Source organism: Dromiciops gliroides, chromosome 2, assembly GCF_019393635.1.
Source record: "Dromiciops gliroides isolate mDroGli1 chromosome 2, mDroGli1.pri, whole genome shotgun sequence".
NCBI classification, from domain to species: Eukaryota; Metazoa; Chordata; class Mammalia; order Microbiotheria; family Microbiotheriidae; genus Dromiciops; species Dromiciops gliroides.
In genome coordinates, this window is record NC_057862.1 from 209,483,071 (window position 1) to 209,503,743 (window position 20,673).

Here is a 20,673-nt window from a genome sequence, read left to right on the forward strand (position 1 = left end):
TAGTCTTTACCTTTGACTATTGAGTTTCTCTGGCTTCCTTCAAAACTGAGCTCAAATCCCACCTTCTATGGGAGGTCTCTGTTGTGTCTCCCAACCCTTCTTTCCCTTTTCTTCTCAATGATGTCACCTTCCACTTATCTTGTAAATACATAATTATTTGCAAGTTATCTCCCCCATTACAATGTGAGGTACTAGAAAATGGGGACTATGTCTTTACCATTTTGGGGAGAGGTGTCCATTAGTATGGTGCTTGGCACATAGTAGGTGCTTAATAAATGCTTGTTGACATCTTTGTGGAGGCATTTTGACAATGCTAATTAATGCTGCTTCCTGGAATTCTCATACCTCATCTGAACTGGACTTGGATTTCACTGGTCTGTTTTGTCTTTCGGGGGCCAAAATAGACATCAGAGAATTAGGTGGCCAGTGGAATTGATGGGCATGTGTGTCCTTATATCCTTTCAGTTTGTGCCAGGAAAATTTTCCTGTTAATATGTCCTTTAGAATTCTATTTAAGTAGCATATTCCTATTCCTTAAGATCTAGAACTGGACTGATTTAAACATTGTAAGATTAGTTGTAGGAGAGAGTGTTTAGGTCAGAGTGTTTGGATGCTACATATCTAAGATGGACATTGACAAATAAGCTGAGCCCTTGGGAAGTGGCCAAGATTGTGATATTATTTCTCCTTTCTTCCATCCTATTCAGAACTAAGAACCTTCTAACTGCAATAGATAGTAGATACATTAGGGAAATACTGGAAGTAGCATTCTGTAACCAAGCCTACTTATTTTAGAGCATACTTTTTTGGGGCTGAATTCCATGTGGGTTCCAAGATAATTACATAGGAAAATGAAGAATTCAGTTTTCTGCACTGTATTGACATGATTTTTTTGCATTTGCATTTAATCATCTCAGCTTCCTTTATCTCAGTACAGTAAGCTGTCTTCCTTCATTTACATATCACCAAGAGCTATATGATAAATGAGAAAGAATTGGAATAGAAGAAATCTGCATAGTCATTTCATAAATAACTAAACATGCATGTGGTACTGTAGTCAAGAAGTCCCCAGGTCATCAACTAATATCAAAAAAACCTCATAATTTTTAGATTTTTTTTCTTTTGGTGTTTGAGAGCTCCTGAGAGTTACAATATATTTTTAGAACTTACCTCGCTTTCAGTTATTGTGATTCCCAGGTTTTGCTAGGTTAGGTTGAATGAAGGGGAGAGATTGGAGATGCCTTTAAATGGAGATGATGACTCCAAGGTCTTGGAAGAGAGAAAGGGATCCAAGGGCCTAGTCAGAGCAATTAGCCTTAATGAGAAATAGGAAAACCTCTTTCTATTGATAGTGCTGACAGTCTTTGTCCTCTAGGATGGGAACTAGAAATTTGAGGGGTGTACTCAGTTCTTCCCTTTCCTCACTTCACATACAGGGTCCATTCACCCCACTCCCCAATATAAAGTTAGTCACCAAAGACTCCATAGTATTCTTCAGAATATATCTTGTAGGTTAGTCACAAGTCTATATAGTCCCTGCTTCTGGGAAGGCTGAGGCTAATTCAGCACTTGAGTTGATAAATTCTGGGTTCAAATCGCAACTTGACCAAGTCACTTAAACACTCTGGCGCTTGCTTTGTTTTTCATCTTAAGAATGGAGGAGGGGGCAGCTAGGTGGCACAGTGGATAGAGCACCAGCCCTGGAGTCAGGAGTAGCTGAGTTCAAATCCGGCCCCAGACACTTAACACTTACTAGCTGTGTGACCTTGGGCAAGTCACTTAACCCCAATTGCCTCACTTTAAAAAAAAAAAAGAATGGAGGAGTTGGATAAGATGATGTATTAGTCCTTTGATTTTCTGATTCTGAATTTCATGTATAATGATTTTAGCTTTGGCAGTCCTTAAGTCTTCCTTATGATAAAATGCACTGTCTCTTTTATATGGCTATTTTCAAATACCATTCTTTCTCTGTTTAAACATGTGTTATGTGTTTGGCTAATCAATGAGTATTTATTAAGTGACCACTATGAATGAGGCATACATTTTCAGATACAATCATTGAGCTTATTTATCCATCAATTAATTTTTTTGTGTTCTTGCTTGCTTCTTGCTTGTCTGTCTGTACTTACTCGTTCCATTAAAATATAGGCTTCTTCAAAGGGCATGGGGTAGTTTTATTTTTGAATTTGTTTCTGTAGTACCAGAGCATAGAAAGCACTTAATAAATGTTTGTTGTTTGATGGACTGGCAAAGCAAATTGTTATTAGTGGAGGAAGACTTCACTCTTAGCCACGAATGGGGGAGGGGTGAAGGGAGATTATGGAATGTGTCAAGTGGAAGTAGCAACTTAGATGGGCCTTGATATAAGGGAAAGGCTTCAACAGGATGAAATTGTAGGGAGGGAAATCCATTGCAGGAATAGGGGATAGTGTGAGCAAAAGCATGGTAATTGGAATGGGCAGTGGTAGGATGAGAGTTAAACTAGTTCTGAATTAAATGTGGTGTGTAAAAAGGAACAGTATGTGATAAAGCTTGAAAGTTAAATTGGAGTCAGTTGTGGGAAGGGGGGGCGGGTCTTAAATGCCAAGATCTTAAGTTTATATTTTATTCTTTGGGGAATCTAGAGGTACTCTAAGGTGGTGTGTGTGTGTGTGTGTGTGTGTGTGTGTGTGTGTGTGTGTGTGTGTGTGTGTGTGTGTGTGTTAAACTGAAGAGTAATGACATGATCAGAGAACAGTGTGTTAGAAAGGATAAACGGGCAGCCATGTGAAGGTTTATAAAGATAAAATGAGGACAGATGTTGTCCCCAAACAGAGGTCTCTCTGCTTTACTTCTTTATTTCATCAAATGGCAAAAGTTGTTGATACTGGTGAAATTTCCTGCTAGGAGGACTTGATTTTTCAGACTCCCCATGATTTGAAGTTAATTTAATTTCTCTGTCTGGTCAGTGGTGAGCTAGTTGTAGCTGTATTTTGTTCCTGTAGGAAATGTCTCATTTGATTCCTACTCTAACATTGTTGTGCATTCCTTCTTTATGGTATAGAGTCCCCAGTCACCCTCCCTCTATCCCCTAATGTTTCACTAGAAACTGGAAATGACCCACCACCATTGCCTCCTTGCTCATCATGCATATATACCTTAGGTCTGCAGTTCCCATATGAATCTTTTGTCTCCCCGATGCCTTTGAAGGATTGGACCCTTCTAACCCTTACCCAGAAGGTCTGGATGAAGGGAAGCTTGCTCATGTCTGCCTCTCAGCTGATCTCATCAGTCAATAGGCATTTATTTATCCCTTTTTATGTAGCATGCACCAAACTAGGCAGGAGAAGAAATCGCACTCCCTGTGGTGGCAAAGAACTTTCTATAGACACATCTTTAGATTGTTTTTCTGCTTAGGGTAAATTTTTTTGGGCAAAGGGAGGTAGAGATTCTCATCCAGTGAGACTGGCATTGCTTTTCCATGGACAGGATACTCCATCTCGGCTATGACATGTTCTCTGGCTGTCCCTCATGTCTAGAGTGCTCTCCCTCCTCATTTTCACCTACTCCCAGCTTCCTTTAAGTCCAAACTAAAATAGCTTTTTTGTACATACTTGTTTACTTATTGTCTCCCGTATTAGATTGGGAGATACTTGAGGGCAGGTCCTGCCTTTTGTCTCTTTTTGTATTCCTAGCACTTAGCACAGTGCCTGCCACATAGTAGGCCATAACAGCATAAATTATGATTGATTGTTTGGACTGAATCAATTTGGGTGGTATGAGTGCCAGGAGGTAAGCAGAGGCATAAAAATCGAAAAAGAATTTCCCCTGCTATTACTGCTTCAGAACTAACACTCCTTTACACATCCGTCTATCCGTCCTAATGGAAGCAAGGAATCTTCAGGAGTGTTTTGTCTTCTAGTATGATTGGACTGAAGAATTGCTAAAGGTTTGTTTTGGTTTTTTTTGTTTGTTTTTTAAACCTTTTTTTCTTTCACCTCCAGCCCCAGTTGTTGGGTGGAATTGGGTTGTGAATGGAGAAACAATGAATGTGGAGGAACTTTGAACTTTAGGTTCTCAATGATGAGTCTGATCACATTTGCTGTTATTACTTTCAATGTGTTTTGTAAAAAATGTCCATACCATGCTGCTGACTTTTCCTCCATATAGCACTGCACAGCTGGCTAGGTCAGGAGCTGTCTTCTGGTATGGGCTGATGGAAAGGGACTGACATTGATTGACCAGGATCTGACAAGATTGGACGTTAATCTGCATTCTTCTGTGGACCATGAGACTGACCTGGATTTGTAGGCTGGAAAGGGGGCATTCTGAGCCTGCTATACCGTGGATGTCTGCTCGCCCCTCTCATGGTTACATTTACACTGACTGGCAGCTGGATCTTAAACTGAGGCCTCGTTTTCAAGGCATTCCCTTGTTTTGCCTCTGACCTGCATTGGGGAGTTTCTGGGACAGTCTCAAGGTGAACCTGTAGAAAGAGACTCTTCAGCTACCCAGCAATATGCTGTGCAGCTGTGGATAGAAATCAGGATAATTCAGGCATTTCGGAGAGCATTTTTAATAGAGCTCTGATTACAGATTGCAGGCACCTGGTGGTGTTTTGTACTGGGGCTGAAGGGTACAGTTCCAAAGACAAGAACTAGTCTTGACAGATCACTATTTTCAGACCCTGTTGTTTGCCACAGCCTGGAATAGGTACAGAAAACCATTGATGCCAGAATGCAGCTGATCCCAGGGGACAAAAAGAAGTTAGCATTTGTTTGAAGGAAACTTAGCCAGTGCCAGCATCTTAATTCCTAGATCAATTGCCAACCACATGTGGGTTTGCAATTTTATGACAACTTGTCTAGTAAGCATTCTCTCATAGATGGGAACAGGGCACACAAACTAGTACGAGGAATAATATTGTTAATTTGGGTTCACCACTCAGTCCCAGGTTGAACTGGGCCAGAAATACTGTTTTCCCTGGACTGTCCTAGCCTGTTCTATTTAGATACATGTTCATTCTATCCTACCTTCCTCTGAAGAGAGATTTCTTACTGTTTCTTTGTTTCTTTTCTTTCTTTCTTGGCAATGAGGGTTAACTGACTTCCCTAGGGTCACACAGCTAGTGTCAAGTGTCTTAGGCAAGATTTGAACTCTGGGCCTCCTGAATCCAGGGCTGGTGCTTTATCCACTGTGCCACCTACCTGCCCCAGTCTAACACTTCAAAAACAACTTTAACTTTCTGTTGTCTGCAAACACAAAGCATTATTAAGTATTTGACCATTGAGACTCTTTCTCCATAATTTCTTAGGCACTTATTTGTAGCATTCATGAGCTAGTTATCAAATTTTTCTTTGAAAGAGAACTGAATTTAGGAGACAGAGGTCTGGGTTCTCATCTCAGCTCTACCAACAAGTGTCTTTTTGACTGGGTAAATGTTGCAAATTCTCCAAGCCCCTTGAGAGAAGGGTTGGACTAAGTGATCTCTAGTATTTCCTAGCTCTAGTAGACCCATGATTGTTAAGAACTCTAACATATTTTGTCTCCCAAACCAATTTGTAAAATCCTTGAAAGCAGGCTTTTGGATTTATAGCTGGAAGGAATTGTGAAGGTCACTTAGCCCAATTACCACATTTTATCAATGAAGAAACTGATGCCATGAGAGGTGAAGTGATTTGGCAGCTAGAGAGGACTAGTTGGAAAAGGTAGATAGAGTGCTGGAGTCAGGAAGATCTGAGTTCAAATCTATCACTAGCAGTGTGACTCTGGGTAAATCACTTAACCTCTGCCTGATTTTCCTCAACTGGGGGTCATAATATCCCCTACCTCCCAAGATTAGTTCCTTTTTTGACTACCTAAATCACACTGCTAGTCCACAGAGTCATCCTTTTCTCTGGATGCTGGTGTGTGTTCACCTTTCCCTGGGAATACTTCACTCCCAGAAGCAGCAGTAGAGCAAAACGAATGGAAGTCTTATTCCCTTGTAGCCTCCATTGGGCCCTTTGGATAAGATTAGTGATCATGCCAGGTAAGGAGGCCGTGGCTTTTATGGTGGAGATGGGTCATAAAGAGAACCAGTGAGAAGACTGAAGCCAAAGATGTATTTGGAAATGGTGGTGGCACTACAGAGTAAGTCAGCAGAGCAATTTCCCCTTAGAAAAAGCAGAGAACTCAGAAATACATGTCTTTTCATATGTGAGACTTTTCCAGTTTGGAAAAACATCCCAGGAAACTTAGAAATGTGCCTTGTGGCAACCATCCAAAAGTTCCCCAGGAGTGAACTCCAAACTGGTAGTAACAGGAAGTAACATGGTGAACAGCTGTTGTTCAGCCTGGGTGGGCACTGTCTTGTTTGGGCATAAGGCTGATTCTTCAACACTGAAACATTAAACTTTCCAAACAGTTCCACCTAGAGTAATACAGTAGTCTCTGCCCAAGTTAGATTATCTCATCTTTGCTTATCAAACAGCACAATATACATACCCAGAGGGGGGGGGGGGGAAAGCTTTGCCAGAATTAGTGCCTTTTTTAACTTCTCTACCTTTTGGGGATTCTTTGGGACCCTGGGCTGACCATTGACAAAACTGCAATGTGAATGCAATTTGTTTTTGTTCCTATTACTTCCCCTTTTCACTAACTTTTTATGTCCTCTTAAAGTCTCTGTACCTCTTTACTGGTTCAACTCTTTCTACTTTCCTCTCACTCCCATACTTTCAGCTGGCTGCCAATTAATTAAAAATTAAAAAAAAATTATTATTATTTTTTTTAGTGAGGCCATTGGGGTTAAGTGACTTGCCCAGGGGTCACATAGCCAGTAAGTGTTAAGTGTCTGAGGCCGGGTTTGAACTCAGGTCCTCCTGAGTCCAGGGCTGGTGCTCTATCCACTGCGCCACCTAGCTGCCCTTGGCTGCCAATTAATTTGATGTACACTGGGAACTGTGTTCTAGCTCCAGCTCCCCCTACTTTGTTATTGTTAGTCCAACTTTTTATGACCCCATTTGGGGTTTTCTTGGCAAAGATATTGGAGTGGTTTACCATTTCCTTCTCCAGGTCATTTTACAGATGAGGGAACTGAAACTAACGGGGTTAAATGATTTGATTGGGGTCACACAACTAGTAAGTGTCTGAGGTAACATTTGAACTCAGGTCTTCCTGACTCCAGGCCCAGTACTCTATCCACTGCACCCTCTAGTTGCTCCTCTCCTAACTGTGGACATGGTCAAGTCACCTCCCATCTTGGAGCCTAGGTGTGTGACCTTGAACAAATTATTGACTTAATCTCTCAGTGCTACTTTTGTCTCACTGCTAAAACGAGGGGGCTGCATCAGATGATCCAATCCTTTTATCTCCCCCTGAATTTTTCACATTGTATCTTTCCTACTGGGTCCAAGCCACTTAATTCTCTACTTGCGTCATCCTTTATTCTCTGCCTCCCACTTCACAGCAAAATCACGCACCAGCTCTCTGGTCTCAGACATTTGGCTACCATCACTTGTGATGTTCAGAGTTGAAGGGTCTGAAGGGTCTTGCTGTTACTGCTTACTGAAACAGGACCTGAATACCTGTGTCACAGAGAACTTGGTTTCTGAGTGTTTCAGTAACATTTTTAGTAAAACTTTTAATTTTACTAAAGTAACTTCAACTTAAAGTGTTAGTAGTGACAGTAAAATCTTTCAGTAACAACTAGATTGAACATTTGTGCAATATGTTGTAGAAGAAATTCTTATTCAATTGTGGATTGGACTGGGTGGCCCCTCTAGTCTCTTTGAAGTCTGAAATTGCATGATTGTTTAAAACAAAACAAAACAAACAAACAAAAAAACTTTACCAATCTTATCCTTCATGTGCCTTTTTTTTTCCCCCAGGGCAATGAGGGTTAACTGACTTGCCCAGGGTCACACAGCTTGCCAGTGTCAAGTGTCTGAGGTCAGGTTTGAACTCAGGTCCTCCTGAATCCAGGGTCTGTGCTTTATCCACTGTGCCACCTATTTGCCGCCTTCATATGCTTTCCACAAAAGACTTTCATTTTTTGGAGGCAGTTGGGGTTAAGTGACTTGCGCAGGGTCACATGGCTAGTAAGTGTCTGAGACTGGATTTGAACTCAAGTTCTCCTGACTCCAGGGCCCATGCTCTAACCACTATGACACCGACCTCCTCCTCTTCTTTCTTCTAAGCCAATTAATACTTTCCTCTTTGTTCTTTTGGCTATTCCTTCCTACTTCCTGTAATATCTTTTAAAAAAGGGGAGGGGGACACTCAAACCTTTTCCTTTATTCTGTTATGTGCTCAAGCTCCCATCTCTACCACACTCTTTGATTAACAAACTTCTATGCCTCAGTTTCCTCAGCTGAGGAAATTAGTGATTTGTACTCCCTGGCCTCAACTTGGACAAAAATTAAGGACATGATTTAGGAACTTTCCATATCTAACTTTCTGGTTTCTATTTTAGCCTGCACTCATGGGCTTAATTAAGGTATTATTTCTTTTAAGGAAATTTATAGTGGGATGTAAATTAGTCTCAAACACCAAAATACTTATTACTGTAAGTCTGGAAGATCAAAAAGGCCTAAACTTCAAAGAAAGGGATCTTTAATGGTGGAACTCCAGGAAATCAGACAGGTGTGGAAGATATTTTGTAGTTGGGACCTTTCTCAGAATCACTCTTGCTACAATCATAATATCAGACTGACCCTTCTAGATATAATTGCCAATTGGTTTGAAATTCTTTATTAGTAGTCTTATAAACTATATTGAATTTGCCACTGCAAAAACTGGGACGTAAGAGAGTCTCTTAGCTTTCAAATTATTATCCTAAAAGGGGCATTGAAGCATGTCAGGATTCTTCTTTCATAGAGGGAATGTTTTGAATGTGAAGGATTCAGTACTCATAATATAGCAATGATAGCAGAATTATGAATACATTTCAGAAGAACATCCAAAGTGTTATTGTTCTCCAAATTATATTAGGAACTCAAACCAAAAACATAAATTCGTTTATGTTAAAATTGGAGAATGTTTTGAATTGGTTTTGTTAGGGAAGAAGTGTGGTATAAGTGGGGGAGAAAACTACCACTTAACTTGAAGTTAGAAGGCCTCAGGTTTTAACTTTAGCTCTGATACTTGTTGATGGTGTAAGCTGAGGAAAGTAATTTTACCTTTAGACCTCAGTTTCCTCATATGTAATATAAGAGTGCTGGATAATGTGATGTCTAGTTGGCAGCTTTCATATTCTGTGGTTTGGTTCAGGAATTTTAGAAAACATACTGGTTTGAATTATTGTGTTACGTATATTTTTTTAAATTTAAATTTTATCTTATTTTTTCCTTTCCTTTTTTTTGCATGGCAATGGGGGTTAAGTGACTTGCCCAGGTTCACACAGCTAGTAAGTGTCAAGTGTCTGAGGTCAGATTTGAACTAAGGTACTCCTGAATCCAGGGCCAGAGCTTTATCCACTGCGCCACCTAGCTGCCCCTTATTTTTTTTTTCAAAACAAAAATCTGTTTTCTCTCCCACCAAGTCTGCCCTCCTCCATTGAAAAAGAAAAATAAAACCACTTTATATACATATACATATACACACACACATACATACATATAATATTCAAGCAACACAATTTCTTTCTTTGGTTATGTCTAAAAATATATATGTTTCATTATGTGCCTTGAGTCCATCAGTTTTCTGTCAGGAGGATGGATATTTGTGTGTTTCTGAGTGTGTGTGTGTGTGTGTGTGTGTGTGTACATTAAAAAAAAACTTACAACTCATGGCACAGCTAAAAATAAATAAATTAAGAAAGAGAGAAAGAAAAGAAGTAAAGCTTACTGTTCCAGGGTTTTGTTTTTTTAAAATTTGTTTAATTCAGATCAAATTCCTGCTCCAAACAGAACCAATCCAAGTCAAGATTATTTGTCCAAGACTTCCCTTGACAGAGATTTCTTTGCTGTATAGTTCTTATCTAAGTATAGATTCATAAGTTTGCATACTGTTCTTCTGGCATTGATGCTGTTCTCTGTTGTAATCTCCTTTTAATAGGAAAATCATTGAATTGCTGCCCAGGTCTCCCCTTTGCATTTAGATTTGAATTTGAAATGATTTCTCATCTCAAGTAGTCATCTCTTTCATCAAAGAATGTATCACTTACTACTATCTCTCCTGTTACATTTAAATGCTTATTTATCCTCTTGTTAATTTAATGTGGCTTTTCCCTCTGTTGAATAGCTGTATGGATTTATCCTTGTGGATGCTGCCCTTTTTAAATAATAAGCTCCCTGAGGGCCCGGATTTGGTTTTGTTAACTTGTTACTAATTAGCTGTTGGTGTCTGCTGTGCCTTGGGTGCTTGATCAAGGCTATAGGATGCCAACAAATTTAACTCCTGTACAAGCTTGGCTTTTACTGCCTTTGTTCATTTTAATGAAGCTTGACTGTCCAATAGTCACATTCTTACTTTCTCTTCCCTCAGGCCTATAGCTTTGTCTGAGACACTTGGGATTCTATATGTGGGAGCAGGAAGACTAGTTTATAAGATATCTGGGAATGACCAGAGGATATACTTTTAGTGCTTTTTTCCTATGTTATGAGCCCCGGCACTGTCATATTCCAAATTAACTCAAGTTTTCCTGTTCCAACTTCTTTCTTTTTAAAGGATCCAGGGGAGTCTCATTTGTCTGGACTTTATTATAGTTAATATATCTTAAGTTGATGGACAGAAATGGGGATAACATTTGTAACATGAAACTGTCAACAAATGAATGTAAACATAGGTGTTTGTCCTTTGACTTAAAATGTACAAGGGGACAGGCCTTCGTACAGAGTGTACCAAAAGGGAAGATAGGGGATTAAAATAATCTACATTTATAATTGAAATAGAATGTGAGTCACTGGCTCTCTCCCCCCACCCCCCACTCTCTTTTTATTAGTTTATTTAACACAAGTTAATATTACTGAGAAGAAACTTCATCTCTTCCAGCAGCAATAGCATGATAAATAGAAAAGTAAGACAGATCCAGCACTCAGAAGCACAACTCAGTATGCTTTTTTCATACCATGGGAGTTGGTTCTATTTTCTTCATCCTGGCTAATGTTAGGGGAGAAATATCTCCTCTTCATGTGGTGGCTAAGTGCTGCCGTGTGTGTGTGTGTGTGTGTGTGTGTGTACATATACACATAAAAACAGACACACACACACACATATATATATAGATATATATATATATTTACCACAGTTTTTATGAAGGTAAAAACTTAGATTTTTATTATTATAGGCATAGGTTCAGGCCTCAGAGAAGACCTTAACAAATATGAGGATTATGACAAGGCTTCTTATAGGAAAAATTACATCAGAGTGTCAGAGGAATAATTCATTTACCTATTGCAATCTTGTATGTTCCTCTTAGGCCATAAAAGTTAAAGAGAAGATAGATCCATAATTCTATGCCTCCTTTCATATCATAAAATTTGGAACAAACTTAGTTAAATGGAGTCATAATCTCATACATCCCCTAAGGAAACAAACTTCATTGAACAAACTCTGTAGGTAAACTAAGTCAAGTTACAAATTAAACTACATTTAGAGGATTCACAAATAGATCGAGGAGGAGTTACATGTTGCCAGGGGGTCAGGGACAGTGGAGCCTATTCCTCTTTTATATTCCATGAGACAGGTTTTGGTCAGTCTCTGTTGAGATATATATATATATATATATATATATATATATATATATATATATATATATATATATATATATATATATATATATATATATATATATATATTTTGTTGTTGTTGTTGTTGTTTTTGCTTTGTTTTTTGTTTGTTTGGTTTTTTTGGTGAGGCAATTGGGGTTAAGTGACTTGCCCAGGGTCACACAGCTAGTAAGTGTCAAGTGTCTGAGGCCAGATTTGAACTCAGGTCCTCCTGAATCCAGGGCTGGTGCTCTATCTACTGCACCACCTAGCTGCCCCAGTCTCTGTTGATATTAACCAAAAAATGCTGGAGGAATAAAGGGAGATAAAAAAAATTCCCCAAACACTATCAACATTACTGGGACACATTGTCACATGGGAAATAACCAGAAGTCCAAGCACATCAGCCTCATTTTCTTTTCTAGGGTTATCTTTCCAAGTCAGCTCATGCTGCTTTCAGTGACTTCTGGTCACTGTGTTTCCTGGTAACACTGGTCTGGGAATCTCAGACTCTTACAACTGTAAAACTTGAAATCATCTTTAGGCCTTATAGATAACGTAAAATGAGAAAATTGAGGCTCACAAAAGGCAAAGAGTTTATTCAGAATCACACAGGTAATTAGTGGTAGAACTAGGACTAAAACCTAACAAGTTTTTGTTTATTTGTTTTTCATTCATTATAAGGGCTCTTCTAGAGAGGGATGGGAATATAATCAGAAACAATGATTGTTTATGGAAAAAGGTATATATGTTTGTGTGTATGTATGTATATGCACATATATACACATGTACACATAATATACATAAACACAAAATGTAAATTTTTGAGTAGTAATGTAACTGAACAATTGATTATTGGGTATCATCTATGAGTGAACACTATTCTAGGCACTAGAGGAGATAGAAGATTGTTCTTATGAAATTTATAGTCTAGTAGGCTGAGTTGCTCATCTCTAATAACCCTCCCTCAAAACAAAATAAAAATCTCGTCTATTACTTTGGTATCTGCTTTTCTCTTTAGTTTCTTCATTGAGTCTGAACTGCAGGGCGTGGAGGTCCTTTCTCTCCTGGGTTGTCCTCACAGACCTCCCTTTTGGGTGCAGTGACTCTGTGGTTTATCTTGCTCTGCTGAACTTTCAAGATCTGTGTTTTTTTTTCAAGGTCTGTTTCTGCCTGTAGTTTGACTCTTCGCTACCATACCTGGCTCTCTTTTGAGTTCACAGCTTTCTTTTCTGCTGCCAGGGGTCCCATTCTTCCAAGCTGTCTTCATTCTGGAGTGACTGCTTACCTGTATCCATATCTGTTAGGGGCCTGGGTACCTCATTTGAATGACCCTGGGTACCCCAGAAGTTTTGTGGGGTAAATCAAAAGAACCTTCTCCTTGAGAAACTAAACCAAAGGACAGACACACCTAAAGAGATAAGTGGCATGGGATTGGGACTGAGTCTCCCCCACCCCTGGGGAGATAAGATTAGGTGTGACTTCTGCCTTTGCGGCATGAGGAGGAGAGAGATGGCTTGAGAGATCCACAGCCACCCCTCACCCAACTCCCCCAGCCACCACCAGTGGGGGATGGTCCTCCCCCAATAAGGGAACTTTCGACAGTCAGATGATCACCTCATCTGACCACCATTGGGCCTCTATAAAAGGATTTCCCTGTCTCCTGCTCAAGGAGATAGGTGTCTCAGAGCCATGCCTTTGTGCCATGCCTTCTCCCCATGAGAAGTCCAAGGATTTTTCTCTTGGTTTCCTTTCCCTAGCACCCTAAATAAATGATTGTTTTATTCTAATTGGATTTGTGTGCAAGAGGGTGTAATTCTTTAAAGAGGAATTCCTAAGAACCCCTATCCCAAACCCACATCAATTTCCCCATAAAAATATCTCTCTGAATTATATGTTTCAGATCCCTCACCTGTGTCTTCTTTCTTCAATAGACAACATTTGAACTGTTTTTAATGGCTGATAGGGTGGGAAGGGAAGAAGTCCTTACTTTCTTCTTGTGGGCATCTCAAAACACAAAGCACTCTTCAGCTTGGATTCCCTGGGCTGTTTCTTTCTAGGCAGCTGTAGCTCTCACAACCTCCAGCTTCAGGCTCAGTTGTATTCCTTGACTGATATATAGCCAGGGATAAATGTGGTCTGAGTGGGATAGCCCCCTATATCTCATTGTCTCTGTCACTTGTTCCTTCATCCTGTAAATTGACCAATTCTTATTTTCAAGGAACTTAACCTTCTAACAAGAAATTTAACTCATTAGGAATAAAGAAAGTTTGCTTTAGTAAACTTTCCAAAAGGAAGGTGATTTGTCCACAATTATATCATTTGCCTTTTAAATAAGGAACTCAAAAATTCACATTGATTTTGGTAGCATCTGAAAGGTACCACCAGCTGAAGACTGTTCTTAGCTATTGAGCTAAGCAACACTGCTACATTTTTTGTGTTTTAAGAGTTTTCATGTACCTAGCAGTATACTCATCACATGGAGAATTTATGTGGCTTTATATTCACTCATACACAAATGTGCGCACACTCTGAAGTCTAGGTACCTTATATACACTATGTTCTAGGTACCTTAGGACAGTTCTAGGACTTAGATCTCCCAAGTAATAAATATATGTGGTATGATCTGCTATGGTATGGGGAATTCCCCACGCTAACAGAATCACAGATCCTTCTTCCCATGTGGCCAATTAGTTTCACAGAAGCTTTTAACCTTGGTTCCTATAGCTACAAAAATGGTAGTAGGTATCAAGCCTCCTCCTTGTCCAGGGGATTAATAGCATCTTTATAAAATGTAGAGAGACTGCTAGGAAATTGTTAAGCTCCAATTTTGAGTGATTCCTGAACCTTGAGCAATTATATTATAGTCATTCTGTTTCTGTCAAGCAAGATTCTGCCATCAGGTTAACAAAGACAGCCTGCTGATTTCACTTAGAAGACATAGTGAAAATTGATACTTTATAAATTGGATAGAACAGTGTAATAGCCATGCCCTCTGATAGAAAGGCACAACATGCAAAGACTCACTCTCTTTAGGTCAATTGTAAGTGATACACTCTGGAATTAACTAACACAGTACTGGATACTGGGGTCACATTTGGCTTTCCTCTGCCCTTGTTTCTACCTGTTGGTTCCTAGCTATTACCTATCAACTGATGATCATCCATTGGTATATATAGGTAGGTAGAGGAATGTTGGATCTTGTAGAACTGGTTAAGAAAGACTTTGGAGTCCTAGTTGAGAAATAATCAAGGTTTGGTAAATTATCTTGGAGTTCATAGTTCTTAAGATTTCAGTTATCTGGTTTAACTTAGATTGTTGTATGGCTTGTCAGGTGAGGCTTGTTGTGCGTATCCTCCAGTGTATGTTCTCCCAAGTTTGTTGAGAGACTTTATATTTTAATATATCTTCCCTATTTCCCAGTATTGTGATATTCAATAATCAAAGTCCAAGATCTCTTTCTGCCCATTTCTCAAAAGAACACTTGGATCTCCAGATTCTTGTGTAAAGTGCTTATCCTTTGTCCCCCATCCCCTTTTAGTTGGGCAGATTTTACCATGTAAAGTTTTCTAATTCTATGATAATGTTTTCACAAAAATATGTCCTGGGATAGAAAGGCAGGGTATAGGGAAAAGTTATGGCTGTAGTCAGAGATTATTTAATTAGGTTAGGTAGGTTCTTTTCCACTTTCTTCCTTTATTATTATTATTATTTTTATATTGCTTAAAGGACAGATTGATGCTGAGTAAGCTCAGTCTTTATCTTTCTTGGAGTTCATGGAAATTTGGTGAGGTGCCTTGGTGCTAGAGAGATGCAAATGAGAATGCTGATTGTCATCATTATTATTCTTTACAATGCTCCAGCTATGTTACAATATCTCTGTTTAGAAAAGTACTTAAATGACTTCTGGGAGAGAATATTTAGTGCCACCTAGGAAATCATAGATTGCAGTGTGAATTGATCTAATCAGATTGCTCTGTTTTGTTGTTGTTTTTTATCCTGAGGGTTTGTTGTCCATAATGTAATTCACCCAGCATTTTGTTGTGGACCTCTATCTCTAAGGCACTTAGCATGTGTGCTATGACTATCTCTGGTAGACTGTAGACTTCTTGAGGACAGAGAACACATCTTTTCACACTAGTATCCATCTCCTTCACTGCACAGTGCTCTGTATGACGGTATATACTTGATCTTTGTTAAAGAATTGACTCAGGGAGCAGCTAGGTGGTGCAGTGAATAGAGCACCAGATTTGCAGCCAGGAAGATATGAGTTCAAATCCAGTCTCAGACATTTACCAGCTGTGTAACCCTGGGCAAGTCACTTCACCCCTTTTTGCCTCAGTTCCTCATTTTTTTTTTTTTAGTGAGGCAATTGGGGTGAAGTGACTTGCCTGGGGTCACACAGCTAGTAAGTGTTAAGTGTCTGAGACCGGATTTGAACTCAGGTACTCCTGACTCCAGGGCCGGTGCTTTATCCACTGCACCATCTAGCCGCCCCTCAGTTCCTCATTTGTAAAATGAGGAAACACTGGAGAAGGAAATGGCAAACCACTCCAGTATCATTGCAAAACAAAACAATACAAAACATGGACAAATGTCCATGGGGTCACATTGAGTTGGATACAACTCAACAACCAGAAGAGAAACACAGGAATTGGTTTAACTTTGAAGAGCATTCTAGAAACTGTTCTCTGCTCCTGATCTCATTCTTTATCCCACACCTTTATCATTGCATTAAAAAACCAAAAATTCCCAACTAAGAAACTGGGGCTGAGAGATTTACTGCTACTGCTTCTGCATCATTTAGATCTCTGCGATGGATTTTCTCTTGCTTAGTGTCTTTTAATAAGCCCAATAAGCTATTCCAGAATATATATTAGACTGCTGTACTCTTGGAGGGTCAACTTTACTTATGATTTATTTGATACAGTGTTCAGGAAATTCTGCCATAGGATCTGACCCTGTACATGGTTTATTTTATTTTCATCAGTGGCCACAGTAAATAGAATGGTGGGTTAGAGAGCTTGATACTTAAAAGGCTCAATGAGAGTGCTGACTTCAGAGTTAGGAAAACCTGAGTTCAAATCCTGCCTCACACATTTACTAGCATTGTGAACCTAGGCAAGTTTAAACCTCTGTCTAAGTCATCTATAAAATGAGCATAATAATAACACCTACCTCCCAGGATGGTGATAAGAATAAAATGAGACATTATATTGTGTTTTGTAAACCTTTAAAACATATCTTTATCTATAAAATAAATTATATATTACATATTATGAATAATATAATGTAAATTTTATATATACACACACACAAACAGTTTACTGATGTGGGTTTTTAAAGCAGAGATTCTAGAGTGGTTTACCATTTCCTTCTCCAGCTCATCTTTCAGATGAGGAACCGAGGCACAAATAGGGTTAATGTAAAAAGGGTTAAGTGACTTGCTCAGGGTTCATATAGCTAGTAAGTGTCTGAGGCCAGATTTGAACTCAGCAAGATGAATCTTCCTGACCCCAGACCTGGCAATCTATCTGGTACACAATCTACCAGACTTAAAGTAGTCTAATTTTATAAATTTACATCTACAGGGAAATACAATAAAATGTAGTGTGATGAGGGAAAGGTGAAATACTATGTCTTCTAATAATTTTTTTACAAGAAAAAAACATTTATTAAGCACTTAATATATACAAAACACTATGTTAAGTGCTGGAGATACACATAGAAAAGCAAGAAAGTCTTTATTTGGAGAGACAGTCTTCTAAGAAATTTTGAAAAGGCATGGAATACTTATTTTTAAAAAATTTCTTGATACATTTTGTTTTGATACAAGAGTCACCTAAGAGCAGAGGCTTATAGATTTAGAGATAGAAGAGAGTTCATAGATTGTCTTGTCTAATTTTCTCATTTCATAGACACATGAACACATCCAGATTGGATATGATGACTTACAGTGTAACACAAACAGTGGCATAGTTGGGTTTTGAAACTAGGTCCTATGACTTTGAATCTAGGATACACTGACTCTTCTCCAGGAATCTAAATAAATTCCTTTATAAAATATATTCCTAAAATTGTGAATTTTTCAAGTGGCAATAAGGTAATGCAGTGGGAGAGAGGTGTTGGTCTTGGAATCAGGAAGCCTTGAGTTCAAATCCTATCCCAATTTTTTTTCCTAGTTGTGTGATTTTGGGCAAACAAGTCACTTTAATTTCTCTTAGACTCAGTTTTCTTATCTGCAAAATGGGGATAATAATAGCACCTTTTCCCCAGAATTGTTATCAAGACCAATAGCATATGTAAAGTACTTTGCAAACATTAGAGGTCTCTCTAAATGCTAGTTATTTACCAGTTGTTAATAGAAAAGAGGGATGTATCTTTTAACTTTGACAATATAATAGTAATGATTAATTTTATTTGACTAGAATCTTGTTTCAGAGAAGCAGTTATAGCTGCTGGGAAACAGTTATAGCTAAGGGAAAGACTTAGCACGTTGGAAAGTGGCAACTCTTCATTTTAGGTAGAACAGAGAGTTAGACTTAAACTGCAGTGAAAGGGATTGTAGAGGATTTGTAAGGAACTCTGTGACTTTAAGGATGCTTGGGCAATGGAACAGGCTTGCAGCTGGGGCCTATAGAACCTTGTTCCATGTAAGGTAAGGGAGAGGAAAGACTTTAGCCAGCTTGAAGAGCACTGCACTTGTCATTGGCCCTGCCAATGAATATTGGCTCTACCACTTACTGCCTATGTGACCTTGAGTTAGCATCTTTGGACTTCACTTTTCTGCAAAATGAAGATGTTGGACTAGCTGTCTTCCAAAGTCTTTTTAAGTTGTAGATCTATGATTCTATGGTGCTTAGATTTAGGAGTGATCAGAGGGGATATACTGACAAACCACAGGGCACTTTGGAGTAATTATTCCCAAGAAAGGCATTAGGGCAGATATACTTAATTTTTTGTAGTCATAATTAAGTTGAGCACCTTGTGTTTTTAATGAAGACACAGTGAGTTATAAGTAATGGTTAACCTGGGAATTAAAACTTATTTCATAAGAAAATCAACTTGCTCCCTATTTCACATATTCTTATAGTATTACCATAGTCTTGGTACTATATAGAACTGGGGCAGCTAGGTGGTGAAGTGGATATAGACTACTGGTCTTGAAGTTGGGAGGACCTGAGTTCAAATCTCACTTCAGACACTTAATCACTGTGTGACCCTGGGCAAATCACTTCACCCTAATTGCCTTTCTTTCTTTCTTTCTTTCTTTCTTTCTTTCTTTCTTTCTTTCTTTCTTTCTTTCTTTCTTTCTTTCTTTCTTTCTTTCTTTCTTTCTTTCTTTCTTTCTCTCTCTCTCTCTCTCTCTCTCTCTCTCTCTCTCTCTCTCTCTCTCTCTCCCTCTCTCTCTCCCTGTCTCTCTCTTTCTCTTTCCCTGTTTCTCTCTTTCTCTCTCCCTGTCTCTCTCTGTTTCTCTCTCTTTCTTTTTCTTTTTTTTGTGGGGCAGTGAGGGTGAAGTGACTTGCCCAGGGTCACACAGTGAGTGAGTGTCAAGTGTCTGAGGCCAGATTTGAACTCAGGTCTTCCTGAATCCAGGGCCAGTGCTTTATCCACTGCACCACCTAGCTGCCCCCGACCCTAACTGTCTTAAACATACAGGGCCATCTCCAATTGTCCTGATATCTTGCCACTGGACTCAGATGACTCTGGAGGAGAGAGTGAGGTTGGTGACCTTGCACAGCCCTTCTTCACTTAAATCCAATTCATTGCTATCACCTGATGTCATGGTCCTCTTTGAGAATGAAGGTACAAACAACATAACAACAACTATATAGAACTATAGTTCCTGGTATGAATATAGTACTGGGCAGCTAGATGGCATAGTGGATAGAGTGCTGGGCTTGGAATCAGGAAGTCTCATCTTCCTGAGTTCAAATCCAGTCTGAGACACTAGTCGTGTGACCCTGGGCAAGTCACTTAAACCCTGTTTGTCTCAGTTTCCTCATCTGTAAAATGAGCTAGAGATGGAAATGACAAAGCTCTACAGTATCTTTGTTAAGAAAACCCCGGGAGCAATACCGGCCCTAGATTCAGGAGTACCTGAGTTCAAATCCAGCCTCAGACACTTGACACCTACTAGCTGTGTGACCCTGGGAAAGTCACTTAACCCTCATTGCCCCGTGGGGGGGGGGGAAGAAAACCCCAAAAGGGATCATAAAGAGTCAGACACAACTGAGCAACAACACTACATAGTGTATTCTATAGTATCTTATAGTATTCTTCTAGTAACATTAACTCCAATCTTCCTTGTGGTTTTTGCTTTAGAGAAATTACTGGGTATCCTAAATCTTTGATCTACAATGAGTGCCAAATCTGCAATCAGCAAAGAGATTTTTGCACCCCTTGATGAGCGGATGCTGGGAGCTGTCCAAGTCAAGCGGAGGACAAAGAAAAAGATTCCTTTCCTAGCAACTGGGGGTCAAGGCGAATATCTAACCTACATCTGCCTGTCAGGTAAGGAGAAAAAAAATGATACTAATTGAAAGACCTTTATACTTTAAAAAGGACCAGTTCTCAATTACGTAGAGTCTAATTGTCTACTCTGTCCTTTGTCTCCCCAATTTCTTGCTCAATACCTTTGTTTGGCCTCACTTCTACGGTGGCAATGAGAAGAGGTGGTGAGATTTTACTTAGGAAATGTGGCTAAGGCTTTTTAGGGGACTCTGGGGATTAATGCATACATGTAGCATTTATTTTTTGTTCAGTACTGCTGATAAGAGAGTTTACTAGCCTTTGTTTTTGTTTTGTTCACCCCCCCCCCCAACTTAGCTTGTAATTATGTTTGGTTATCTGGATGGATTGTTCATTGCTGGTAGCATGAGATGAATCAACTTTCATTTGTATAACTTTTGTAGATAAGCAGTGATGGGTAATGTCACAAGATGAATCCTGGCACCTTTGGAGTATGAGAATGTCGACAAGGCTCCCAGTTCCCTGCTTGTTGCTT

At 39.3% G+C, this 20,673-nt stretch overlaps 1 protein-coding gene across 4 annotated transcripts in view; it reads left to right on the plus strand.

Annotated features, from left to right (window-relative positions):
* Positions 1-20,673, plus strand: part of STXBP6 (syntaxin binding protein 6) — a 363,777-nt gene that overhangs the window by 97,464 nt on the left and 245,640 nt on the right. For all 4 annotated transcript variants that reach the window (XM_043987865.1, XM_043987867.1, XM_043987869.1 and 1 more), the window contains exon 2: positions 19,992-20,180. In XM_043987865.1, coding sequence (XP_043843800.1) covers positions 20,027-20,180 — 154 coding nt within the window. In that variant the 5' untranslated portion in view covers positions 19,992-20,026. The remainder of the gene's footprint in view (positions 1-19,991; positions 20,181-20,673) is intronic.